The sequence below is a fragment of the Pyxicephalus adspersus genome, chromosome 2 (genome assembly GCF_032062135.1).
Source record: "Pyxicephalus adspersus chromosome 2, UCB_Pads_2.0, whole genome shotgun sequence".
NCBI lineage: Eukaryota > Metazoa > Chordata > Amphibia > Anura > Pyxicephalidae > Pyxicephalus > Pyxicephalus adspersus.
In genome coordinates this window covers 35862524-35875610 of record NC_092859.1, presented here as the reverse complement: position 1 = coordinate 35875610, position 13087 = coordinate 35862524, and the positions used below count along the sequence as shown (strand labels likewise).

The 13087-nt window shown below is 41.1% G+C and overlaps 1 protein-coding gene across 1 annotated transcript in view; it reads right to left on the bottom strand.

Annotated features, from left to right (window-relative positions):
* Positions 1–1364, bottom strand: part of BLTP3B (bridge-like lipid transfer protein family member 3B) — a 53897-nt gene extending 52533 nt beyond the window's left edge. The window contains exon 1 of the mRNA XM_072400415.1: positions 1124–1364. Coding sequence (XP_072256516.1) covers positions 1124–1167 — 44 coding nt within the window. The 5' untranslated portion in view covers positions 1168–1364. The remainder of the gene's footprint in view (positions 1–1123) is intronic.
* Between the last annotated feature and the right edge of the window lie 11723 nt (positions 1365–13087).

The window sequence follows — 13087 nt, the reverse complement described above, 5'->3', positions numbered from 1 at the left end:
AAAGGGTAACATTCAGACATAAGCTGTGCTGAAAGGAGTAACAAAGAAATGGCTCATGGGCACGAAGGTGAGCCTGCATGGCTACCCCTATATCAGCCAACATTTGGGATGAATCTTCCAACTCCATATTTCAGAGTCCATTATCATGTACAACACCCTGGAATAAAAGCCGAATCTTTGCGCGTTTATGTAAGCAGAGGGCAGACAGCGCTCCTGAATGACATCATGTTTTTTAAACAGATCTGGCCGACATAGAAACACAGCCAAGCCCAAGAAACCTGACCCGTGCCCGGAGTGTACAAACATCAAGAACATGATTATTATTATTATAATTCCACAAACTGATGATCAGGCAAAGTTGACATTCCTAGACAGTGAGTCCTAATCTGTGTATGGGGTCATGCCAGCCCTAGTACGGGGCCATTGGCACCTCGCTGAATGTTTGGGGGGTAAGGATGCCACGCCAGATCCTGCCACTTAACCTGTTCCTTGCTGGCAGGCTGGCTCTGACCTTCTAAGTGACAGAACAGGGTGCTGGGGGTTAATCTGTGGATCGCTGTCATTGCTCTCCGCCTCTTCCCAATAACATGCCTGGCTGTAGTAAATTCCTTAAAAAAAGGGCGAGGATGGAAATAACTGATGAGAGAAGTCCTCTGGCATAGGCGGTGACAGGGGACCATAGGAGTACCAGACACCGCCAGTCACACATGTCACCCTTGGACCCTACAGCGTGACATCATGTTTACAAAGCCCATTGCCATTTCCTGTGGTCACGTCACCCTCCCACGTCAAGGCGAGTAAAACATCTTCATACTTTGCTCCTGCCACCAAGATGCCCCTTCTAATAAACCCCTTCAGCCCCACCACATACCCCCACACCCATTGTGCCCTGTGCCACCTCAGGGGGTCACCATACCTCCTTTAAGGGTGTGCTGCCCCATAAATCATTTCTACCCCCATTTATAGGCAGCAAGGGTAAGGCTGAGCAAAGTGCAGCAACCCCAGCAGCCAACCAGATGTGACCTTACAGGAGAACACAGCAGCCAGAGCAATGAGAGGGGACTGCTGATTGGTTGCTAGGGGTTTCTGCTGGCATGAAGGATCACAATGACAGAAAACAGACCTGGAGAGATGTTTCAGGATTTGCTTCTTGATAATCCCAGCCATGGTGCAAGGGGAGGGAAGGATCAGCAGCACAGGAGCAGGAGGACGAGGAGAGTCCTAGGGGGTTCCTCATCTAGACAAGGGGCTCTGCCTGTCCCTCCATAGTCACACACAGGGGGGGTCTGAGGCACGGAGTCCGGGGGGAACAGGCAGCACACACCATCACACAGCGTCCATCTTAGCCGCACCATCACCTAGAGACAGACAGCAGGGGGCGGTGCGGAGTGACTCATGGTGGGAGGGCGGAGGCCGCACAATGGCAGCAGCATGAGGAGGAGGAGGATAACCCTTTCATGGCTGCTGCACAACTTGCTTGTCCCTGGCACAGCTTTCAAGCTATAAGTGTGTAACAAAAAAATGACATAAATATTATTAAATATTAAAACGTATTTTACCACACAAATACTAATAAATGTGTGAAAGTGTCTCCAAACGTCCATTCAATTCACCCATTTCTATTCATGAGGGCGTAACACAGTCCTGACGCAGGGACGGCGCAATTTACCCCATTCATCCACACTGACACAATCCTAATAAAAGAAATAGGACACGCTGAAAAGTGTATAAAAACCTCAAAAAGTTAGGAAAAAAACACTAAAAATGTGCTGACGCATGTTATCCACATAAAACATTCACCCTGTGAGGTAATTGGACCCTATCGGATGTACCGTGGAAGCACTGACTTCATTAGCCGCAGAGTATTGGGAGGTCTATATTATTGAGTTGTGGGGTTTATGGGCTCTCATTTGTGGTAATGGTCACATTTTGGTTTGAACCTTTGAATCTGTGAGTGGGTTATCAGCAGATCTCAGTGTACAGGGCCTGGTATGTCCAATGCAAAGCCCGTCACTGTGCAGGGAATTCACACAGCACCCACAGATACATAAACCTGCAATGTATTGTATTATTATTCAATAATCAATAGTAGATATAAATGTATATAACCGACTTCTCAAACCTTTTAACATGAGGGAACCCTTGAAGTAACTTTCAGGTCTTTTATAGTTACTACAGTTAGTCCATAAATATTTGGACAGAGACAGCTTTTTTTTCTAATTTTGGTTCTGTACATTACCACAATTTATTTTAAATGAAACAGCTCAGATGCAGTTGAACTGCAGACTTTCAGCTTTAATTGGGTTGGACAAAACGGGGTTGAACAGTGACTGGACTGAAACGGGGTTCAGTGGGTTGAACAAAACGATTGCATTAAAAAAGCCTTTTTTTATACAATCACTTCATTTCAGGGGCTCAAAAGTAGTTGGACAAATTAAAAAGCTGAAAATAAAATGTTCATACTTGGTGGAAAACCCTTTGCTGGCAATGACAGCCTGTAGTCTTGAACCCATGGACATCACCAGATGCTGGGTTTCCTCCTTTTTAATGCTCTGCCAGGCCTTCTTAAGGCTTATGAGTGGCTTGCACCTTGCAGTGCACCCTCTGTATTTACTTTCATGCAGTCTTCTCTTTATGGTAGACTTGGATATTGATACGTCTACTTCCTGGAGAGTGTTGTTCACTTGGTTGGCTGTTGTGAAGGGGTTTCTATTCACCATGGAAATTATTCTGCCATCAATAATCACTGTTGTCTTCCGTGGACGTCTAGGTCTTTTGGCATTGTGGTAAGGTACAAAACCAAAATTATAAAAAAGTTGTCTCTGTCCAAATATTTATGGACCTAACTGTATATTCATAGATCACAGAATAATAATTTGGTGGTTAGTGGAAAGAATGTCTTTTACATTGCTGGTCATAGGGAAGAATGTCACCCTTACAGTTAGTCAAAAAGAACATTAGTGTCTAATAAACTGACCTCACAATTTCTCAAATTTCACGTTGCTCAAGGAATCTTAGTAACCTCTGGAAGAATCCTGGTCAAGAAATGCTGATATGGAGAATTCTACATTTTCTATGTTTGCTTTTCTTGCTACCTTATAAGCACCAGTGATCTTGATTGATCACCATCCAAATATCCACCCAGCTTGGTGGCTGCAGTGCAGTTTATACATATAGACTATACTATAGTTTCTACATATACTGAAGACTATACTATAGCCCAGCGGTCACCAACCTTTCGGACCTCAAGGACCACTAAATTTATCATTTGAAATCCTGCGGAGCATTAACATGAATTTTTTTAATTTTATAAATACATTTGTAAAATATTGATCTTCCTAATGGTGCCTGATGAGGACTGTGGAGGCTCTGATTCATTGATCAGCTCACAGTTAAGTGAAGTTATATTATTGTTATATATTTGTTTGCTTTTTCTCACTCATTATGAGTTTATTTCATTCCAATCTAAGACCAAACAAGAAATTATAGTTATCAAAGTCAAACTTTATGATGCCATTAAATATAACAGGTAAAGAAAATACACAGTTAGGGTCATACTTATCTAAAAAAAAAAGCATCTGAGAAATAAACAAATAAAATAAATCAATCAAATGAGAATCGGTATTGGCGGAGTGGGGTGACTGTTGTAATGGTGGAAACAATACTGAAGTGTACAGCTCGGCAATGGTTGCCTCTTACAACTACAAGGCTACCCTGACGTCACACTGCGCCTCCCTTGTTTTTAGGTCTCTAGAACAGTTTGGTAATTTAGTGCAATATAAAGGCTAAAATTGTCATACAGAATATAAGAATTTATTAGAACAATATTTTTGTTTTATTATTAATAAAACAACAATTGCAAATAATGTCCAAATTTTTCTGTGTACCACCAAAATTTTACTCAAGGACCACTGGTTGGTGACCACTGCTATAATTAATACATATAGACTATATTACAGTTTATACATATAGATTATACTAAAGTTTATAAATGGACTATCGGACGCAGGTTTTTATTACAGTCACACTAAAGCTGCGTACACACTTGCAATTTTTGTCGTTGGAAAGGATCTTTCACGATCCTTTCCAACGACAAGGGGCTGCAAGATGCATGAACCATGCTGTACATACAGCACCGTTCATGCTCTATGGAGAGGGGAGGGGAAGAGCGACGGAGCGGCACCCTGCTGCGCGCTCTCCCCTTCCCTTTCATTACGATCGGCTGTCGTCCATCGTCCATGGATCCGGCAGGTCGGACGTCCGGACGATGGATGACACCGACTGTACACACGGAAGATTTTCGCCCGATAATTGGCCGATGCCGATTATCGGGCGATAAAAATCTGCCGTGTGTACGTAGCCTAACTCCAGATTCTTCTTACAGGGCTTATGTGATGTGAATGTGACTTCATTCTTCCAGCAAGATTCCAGTTTATACAGAGAAGCCCAAATTATGTAAAATGAGGCTCCAGCTAAGTGCAGAAGTGTTTCTTGCAAGATATTCAGACTGCTTAGCATTCTCTAGTATCTGTTTGGGAGGTTGGTGATGTCACGTCCACCGCTCCGAGCACAGAATACCAGTAAAGGTAGGTATAATAACTCACCTATTATCCCCATAGATGTTTTTCTATTTTATACTAATCATGTCTTCATTAGAAAGGAGGAGGACTGATTGTAAGTAGAAATAAACTTACAAATTACAAGCAGGCATTTTATTGTAGGAGAGACAAGCCATGTAAAAGGAAATGTAAAAGGGGCAGGGTGAGGAGGGGGAACCAGAGTAGAGCCTGAATGTCATGATGGCCCATATCAGTGTTTTTTTACCTTTATAACACAAGGTAACCCTTTGAAATACCTTGCAGATCCTTAGAGAACCCCTACTATGTTTATTATATCCACAGCTCACAATACATTAGTGTAGTGTCAGTAGGAAGAATGACTTCTTTATTGTTGTTTAGTGAGAAGAATGTCACCCTGGAGGTACCCTGGTTGAGAAACACTGCTCTATATAGAAAGAAGTCAGTGATCAAGTTGGGGTTGAAATTGGGTAATGTAGTAATGTAATAACGCTAGTGATTTTTATGCATAGTAATTATTCCAGTAAAAAAAAATGTAATAAAAAAGTTCCAGAATTCTGGAAAAGTTACAGAATTCATATTAGTGCAGGTTGCTCTCCTAGCAAAAATTGTCCCCCACACTAAACACTTTCTTAGCCCTGGCCCTCCAAGGCTTAGCCTACTGCTAGGACAGTACTTTGAGGAGCTTGCATCCATCCTGCAACACTCTGGATCTGCACATGGTAGCAGCCTTACCGCTAGGAGGGTGCAGCAAAGTTTTGGCAACACGATCTGTAGCTTTGCAGAGGAGGTCCAAGGTGGGTGAACTTCTGGCTGAACCCAAAGAGGACCACGTACCCCACCACATCAGTGCTCAGAACTAACCCACCACACCTGTCCTGAGTGTCATTGGGGTAGAAAAAAAAAATCACCATAACAATAAGCAATTCTTACCCTTTAGAAAACAAAATTCATTTTAGATAGAGCTTTACTTTTTCACTTTTGACTGATCTATATATTGTTAAATGAAACTCATGTCCACAGAATATGAACAGCAGCCAAGATGCATTACAAAAGAAGAGATTCCAAGCAGCCAAATTTAAATCAGGGCCATTTCCTGTGACAGATTCGGGACAATTGGCATAGCTGATAGCAGATGGCACAGATTTTTTTGTTCCAGTGGGAGTGATAGCCAAGAATCTGCAAAGTAGGACAGAAGTTGCAAGAGAGGCTTGGAATTAGTAAACTGAATACTTTCTGATATAAAGACTCATTATTACTCCTTAATGATATGTATACTGAAAACCATAACTTGTACCATTAAGGGGTTTTTTTTGTATATGTGGTCACTGAGCTTACTGATCTTACCATGCTAGAAGGGAAGGTGTCCTTGGGTAACAAGCTACTTTCTATACATTATCTGGTTAATGTGTGTTGTCACCTAAAATAGGAATTGTGGTATTGGTGAAAATAAGGTGACAAAAAAACAAAAGAAAATAAACTAATGGAGCCACCTAATGTAAGGCTGTGGCTTTATTTTTTACATAATAAATGTTTATTAGGAATTGTATTTTTCAGAAGCACTGATTTACAGAAAGAAATGCAAAGACAAAAACTGATATTCCTCCACAGTGCAATACAGATAGGCTATAAGGTCATATAGAGGTTTATTGGTGTCATGTTTTTCTGTGAAATTGGATGATGTTTAGAAGGGTGATGCAATGATCCCCTCCTAGGGGAATAACAGGCACTATGGTGGCAGATTGTGTCTGCAAGAAGAGTGTCAGAAGAGCTTAGAGGAAATGGATTAAAAGTGCTAATTAGGGATTGGAGGTAGGTATATAGAGAGTGGAAGGATTATGGTGGAGGGGTCCAGTCAGGAGCACATATCACCCATTCTAGTGTAAGCAATTAGGTTTATTATCATTCAGAACTTCAAAGTGACATAAAAACAATGCAGGTGCTCCATATGGCAATGAAATGAGGATATGCACCATGTAAATGTGCAGTAAGCCCTCCCATTCAAATATACCGGTAGTAGTTCAGGGAGGTAGGCAGAAGTTATATACTCAGATGGGTGAATATAAACAAGTCTTTGTTAGTGCAACAATACACAGGAGAGATGAATTCTCAATGTAGGCTGGCTGAGGCTGTTGGAAACAAAATTAAGCACTGACAACGTATTTCTGATAACTTTCCAACATCCTCAGCACTTAATGATGATGCACAGGCCTATTCACGTTGAATGATATTCAGAATATGACATTAGAGGATGACATGGTGTGACTCATGAGATTCCAGTTCTATGTCTGCCTCAATTAGGGATGATGGTTCCAGCGAAGTACTGAACAAGTGCTCTGTATATGCTGGGAATAGCTGGGCTTTTACACAGGAGAACACAGTTATAGATATTTTATTTAGGAGTTTCTTCTGTATTACTAAAAGCTTCCTCATAAAAGCAGCAGAAGGTCAAAGACACAGCTCAGACTAAGAGAAGGAGAAGCAGCACGAGAAGCCAGTAAATTGTCCTGCAGTGTCCACTCTGGGTCACAGACTGGAAAAAAAAAGAACCCCAGAAATACATATTCAAACTCTAGCTCCGACTTAGCAGTGGAAGTTTCCAGGTTCTGCAGAGAGGCCACTGCTTCTACATAGAGAGCACATTTTTGTTTTAATACACCAGGAATATATTTAGTGAATGTGCCACGTGGAGCCATTCAATTATATTGGCATCCCAATGTATGTTCATTGTACATTGTGCTGCACCACAGGGCATATCCAATCCAGTTTGTGGATCAATGTAAGGCATTACGCATCCTATTTAAATGAATGGGGTGCCCTAATACAGTAACCTGAATGTTTTAACCTGAATAGACCCCTAGATTTGTGTGGTGCAATAATGCATGTGTATGTCATACATTACCATGTGCTCATTAAGACAACCTTTTTAAATGAATTGATTTGTATTTAATGCTGAAACACATCAGGGCATTTTAGATGCATTACCACATGTCGACACAATGCACAGATATAATAGGACCCTATATACTTAGTGCATGTTATCTTATAAATCATTTAATCCTTTAAGGTGCGTACACACTTCCAATTTTTATCGTTCCAATCGAACGACGAACGATCGATTGGGCAAAAAATCGTTGGTAAAAAAGTAACCAACGACGCCGACGAACGAGGAAAGTCGCTGGAAACGAACGACCGGACTGACGGATCGGATTGGACGACGATCGTTGAGCATCGTTCGTGTGTACGGTCGTTCGTTGATCGTCCATGGTCAGAGCATGCGTGATGAACGAACGTCCGTTCACTTTACTGTCGTGCACATAGTTCCTCTGTCGCTCAAACGATCGTATCTATTGTGTGTACAATGTCTATGAACGATCGTGTCGTTAACTCTATGTGCAGGATCGGTGCTATACGATCGTTCATATATATCGTGCATGAACGTTCGTCGTTCGTTTTCCAACGATAATAATTGGAAGTGTGTATGTAGCTTTAGTCTTTACTTCCAATGACTCCGGTACAGCATGGATGCCACACAGAAATGTTATGATCTTTCCTGCCACTCAATGCAACACTTGAAGGGCAGATCTATTTCATCTACAGCATTATCCAATCCTCTCTTCAACCTCTTGAAGATGAAATATTCAGGTGGCCAATTCCTGGAGGATTCAGGTCTCAGAAGCAAGCAAGGGAAAGGCAAATCAGGAAAGAATTTCGATCAATTGCCAGCATAAAAAAATAAACTGTGATATAGTGGAAAGTGTGCCCTGTTACTGACAGCAGTGACTGAGAACATACGAGAAGTGCAACAAATGGGGTCTTGGCCTGGCAACCCAGGGTTTAAATTCCACACAATAAAAATCTCTTATATTCAACAAATATGGAGATTTCTGGAGCTGAGATCAGAACAATGAACAGTCCCTAAAATAGTCAAAAGTGATATTGTAAATATTAGCTGGCACACGTGTCTGAAAGTGTCATAAAATTGTAGCAACTGTCACTCACATTTTTATTGTTTACTCATTTTACCTAAATCATCCTACCCACCTTCACCACCCATATCTAATTTTTTTCTCACGTATTTGTCTTTTTTCACCTCCTGTCCTTTTATCTATAGCTTTTAAATATTAACTTCATCAGGTTGTGTTGTTACCTACAATTACCTAGGCTTTGTTCCTGCATATTTATATTGTGTGTGCGTCAGATGGCACGCTTACATGAAGAGGTAAACCCTAACTATATGACATTTATAGGCATAGAGCTGTGAATATGACATTTGGTACAAATCACATTCTGATTTAATAAAGCTCCCCAGGGCTGGAGTGGATACACTTTAATCAGTGAAGCTGGGTGATCCAGCAAACCTGGAGTGGATTTGGTACAGGATTGAAAACATTTGCTAACAAATAGCAAATTACTTTTAAGAAATCCATTCCAGGTTTGCTTGATCACCCAGGTTTATTGATGAAAGTGTATCCTATCCAGCCTTGGAGAGCTTTATTAAATCAGACCCAAAAAACATAATTATTATGCTTATAAACAATTTGTGATTGCATTATTAGTCTGTGAAAACACAGGTGAATGTACTTAAAAGGTATTAAATAGATATTAAGTGATGCTGTATTCATTTTCATTTACTAGAATACAAGTGTAATTTGTTGTGAATGAAAACAAACACAGCAACACCTACTGGAACAATTGAGAACTACACCAGCTAATATTAGTGCTGCTTTTTGCAGCCAGTATACAAGCAATCCAGTTATGGCTACATGGCCTTTCTCAGGGCTTTTCTCATATAGTGACAATAGCAAACAATGCCTGTGCAACATGTAATCTCTATGAAAAACCCACTTGACAGGGTGACAACACAGGAACCCAATTGGGAGATAATGAAAGAGTGTTGTCACTCTATAAAAGCAAGTGCTTGAACAAGGACCTTTATAGCAAATCACTTGGTATAATTATTGTAAGCTGCAGATAAAAACTATTAAAAGATATGAATAAAACTACAATGTTAAAGCTTATCTGAGAACTCAGTGACATAACTTTACATAAACTATACAGACATCTTTTTTTTTTTTTATTTCTGGGGGTTTGATAGAGAGAGGTAGGGTGAGAGTTAAGAGTGTGGTCCAAGATCTTTAAAGCAGAACCTAAGGTAAAACAGAAAATCCCGAGAAGTTGTGTCCTTTATTGCAGAAGGAAAAGCTGATGTCCTTTAAAATAAACATACCTGTTTGTGGATGCCTGCACCTTCACCCGGTCCTCTTATCACCTTTGTTTCCTGCATGCACACAATTTTTAATTTTTCAACCTTAATTCTGCTTTAAAGCTGGTCTTGGACCACACTTTCATCTCTGCCTTTACCTGTCCCACACACCAAGCTAAACCCCAGAATTATAAAAGATGTCTACTGCTTTTATAAACATAAAAATCTGTCTGCATACAGGCAATTTGTACTGCAAAATTCAAACTGGATTGTGAAGAAAATTCCTATTAGTGATTTGAATATATTAGATCAGGGGTGTCAAACTCTTTTTTTTGGCTCCCAAAGAATCCTTAATATGAATTGCAGCTGGCCCGCTGCTGCATTGAAATAGCGCCGCTAATTCAATACCTGGCATCTCTCACGTCTTTAGAACAGCGGGCTCGCTGCCTATCCGTGGCCCCGCATTGGACTGTTTTATAGACGCAGGGATTTGTAGTAGCGGTGCTTTTTAAATGAAGAGGGAGTTCCAGCCACTTATAAAATTAAGCCCCGCATTGGACTGTTTTCTTAACACAGAGAATTGTAGTAGCTGTGCTATTTCAGTTTCAAGTTTGGCCTGTGACTTTGCCTAAGTTGGTTATGGTTATCCCATTTGGCCTCTGACCTAAGCTTTACATTCAGCACTAGCTGGTTGCATCTGCATATTGCGGCCCTATGGACTTCTATAGGATCGGTTCTGAATTCTCAGAATTCAGTCCCATATGAGACAGTGCTTGATATAAACAAACAGCATAGCTATGGCTGTCCAATCTTGGTATACACCTTTGAAGCTGGAGGGTGGGTTAATTCAGGTTTGAAAATGGGGCCATTGGTATAGGTGCTTTAGGGTTGGATGCTGTTACTTCAAAGCCCAATTCCAGGGGCAGTCTATAATGCTGCAAAGAATGGTGATTATATTGAGGTAGGTGACCACCATTCTATATATTGCATTACACTGTGGGCAATAACATTGGTCCAGGGAAACTGTCCATGATAGTCATAAAGGACGGATGGTTGGATGTAGGGTATTATTCAGTCTGTGGGCTGGTGGCCCTGATCAGTATTTGATCTTACAGAGGTGGAGCAGTACTTTTGTGTTTTTCTTTTCTTTTGTTTTTATTAATACAGGAAATGAGAAGCTAGAATTTACACCTTTCTGAAACCAGCTTCTCTAAACTGAAAGTCCGCATTCTAAACTGAAGCTGAACATACTTCCTAAATAGATCCCAAGGAACTGTCCCAGGATTCCTGGCATCCCCTGAGTCCAGGATATGTCATCCCAGCTGCGGCTTTATTGAAAAATCGTCAGGGGTAATGATCTCCTGCCACATAGTATTTATTATTATTTTTATTATTATTATTATTATTATTAATTAACAGGATTTATATAGCGCCAACATATTATGCATCATTGTACATTAAATAGGGTTTGCAAATACAGTGACAAAGGAAGGGAGGTCCCTGCCCTGAAAAGCTTACAATCTAGGAGGTGGGGGAAGTAACACACAATAGGAGGGAAGCTATGTAGTGGTGGGAAGTAGTGATGGTTTCAAAAGGCAGAAGAAGATGGCTTTTGAGTGCTCTTTTAAATGAGCAGAAGGTAGGAGCAAGCCGAATAGGACGAGGAAGACCATTCCAGAGAGTTGGGGCAGCTCTAGAGAAGTCTTGTATCCGTGCATGTGATGAGGTTATGAGTGAGGAAATCAGTAGTAGGTCATCGAAGCAGCGGAGAGATCGGCTGGGGGAGTATTTTTTTTTACCAGGGTGGAAATGTCAGTGGGACAATAACTATGGAGGGATTTGAAGGCAAAGCACAGGAGCTTGAATTTGATTCTAAGGTGAAATGGAAGACAATAAAGAGAACTACAAAGAGTCGCAGTGGAAGAGGAGCGGTGGGAAGGATGAATGAGTCTGGCTGCAGCATTCATAATAAATTGTAGGAGAGAGTCGGGTTATGGGAATACCTGAGAGGTGGAGGTTACAGTAGTCCAAACGAGAGATGATAGGAGCGTGTACAAGGAGTTTGGTGGTCTCAGGGGACAGGTAGGGGAGGATTTTGGAAATGTTGCGTAGGTGAAAGTGGCAGGACCTGGAAATGTTCTGAATATGGGGGGTAAATGAGTGGGCAGAATCAAAGGTGACACCAAGACAACATGCCTAAGGGGAGGGTCGAATAACAGTGTTGTTAACAGTTAGGAATATGTCAGGGGCATATATATATGTCAGTATTTTCATTGTGCCAACATTGATTAATTTATTAAATTTTAGGGACCTCTCACCCCAATGCTGGGGGGGGGGGGTTATTAAATGCCACAGTCACCAATGCAGGGGGAGATTTTGAAAACTAATGCTGGGAGGACAGAAGACAATATTTAACAATACGCTCCATACCCCCTTCAATCTAGATTTCCTTTAGTGAAGTTCATCCCTATGCTTTACCAGTGTAGTGTTTTCAAAAGCACATTCTGACATTCCTATTCACATGCATTGTAATACATTTACACACAATTAATTGGGTTACTGGCAGCCCCCACTTGGTGCGGGATTAACACGTAGGTGTGAATCAGTGCTCAAACATTCACCTCTGTGAATGGGGGAAGTGATTGTTTTATTGGAGACTCCCTATAGAAACCCTGTACCATCCAATCAGCTAAGTCCACATCTTCTGTCCATGGGTTACTGAGCAAAGTTATAGACATCTGCCAAAACTAAGGAAGCCTGGAGACTGATGTGTAATGTTATTATTAATTGTATACATTTACACCAAGTATTTATAGATATGGAAATCCAAACCTAACAAATTAAATGTCACAAAATGTGGCTTTTAAAAGCTCCTGGAAACCTACTCTTAACAGCTAGGCTTCCAGGATTATTTGCCAGCCAAAAATGCCAATGTTAATAATCGCCTGTGTGCTCCTCCTTAAGCCACCTACACATGTGCAATAGTCATTGGAAAGGATCTTTCACTTCAGATTCTCGTCTGATAACGGCTCCGAGACGATTCTCGACGATTATCGGGTGAGAACCGTTGGATGTGTGTATGTAGCTTTACTCCTTTCTTGGTATGGAAATCTTCACCTGGCCCTCTTCCAGGTTCAAGATCTTTGACCATCTTGATTGGCCAAGCCAGAATGATAAGATGCACATGTGCACATCTATGCTTGGAACATACGCCAAGCTGTGTTTGCATTCAAGAAAAGATTGTTCGCAAGAGGGTAAGTTTGTTTTGCTGCAGGAGGGACATCGCCTGTTCCTTCTGCAATAA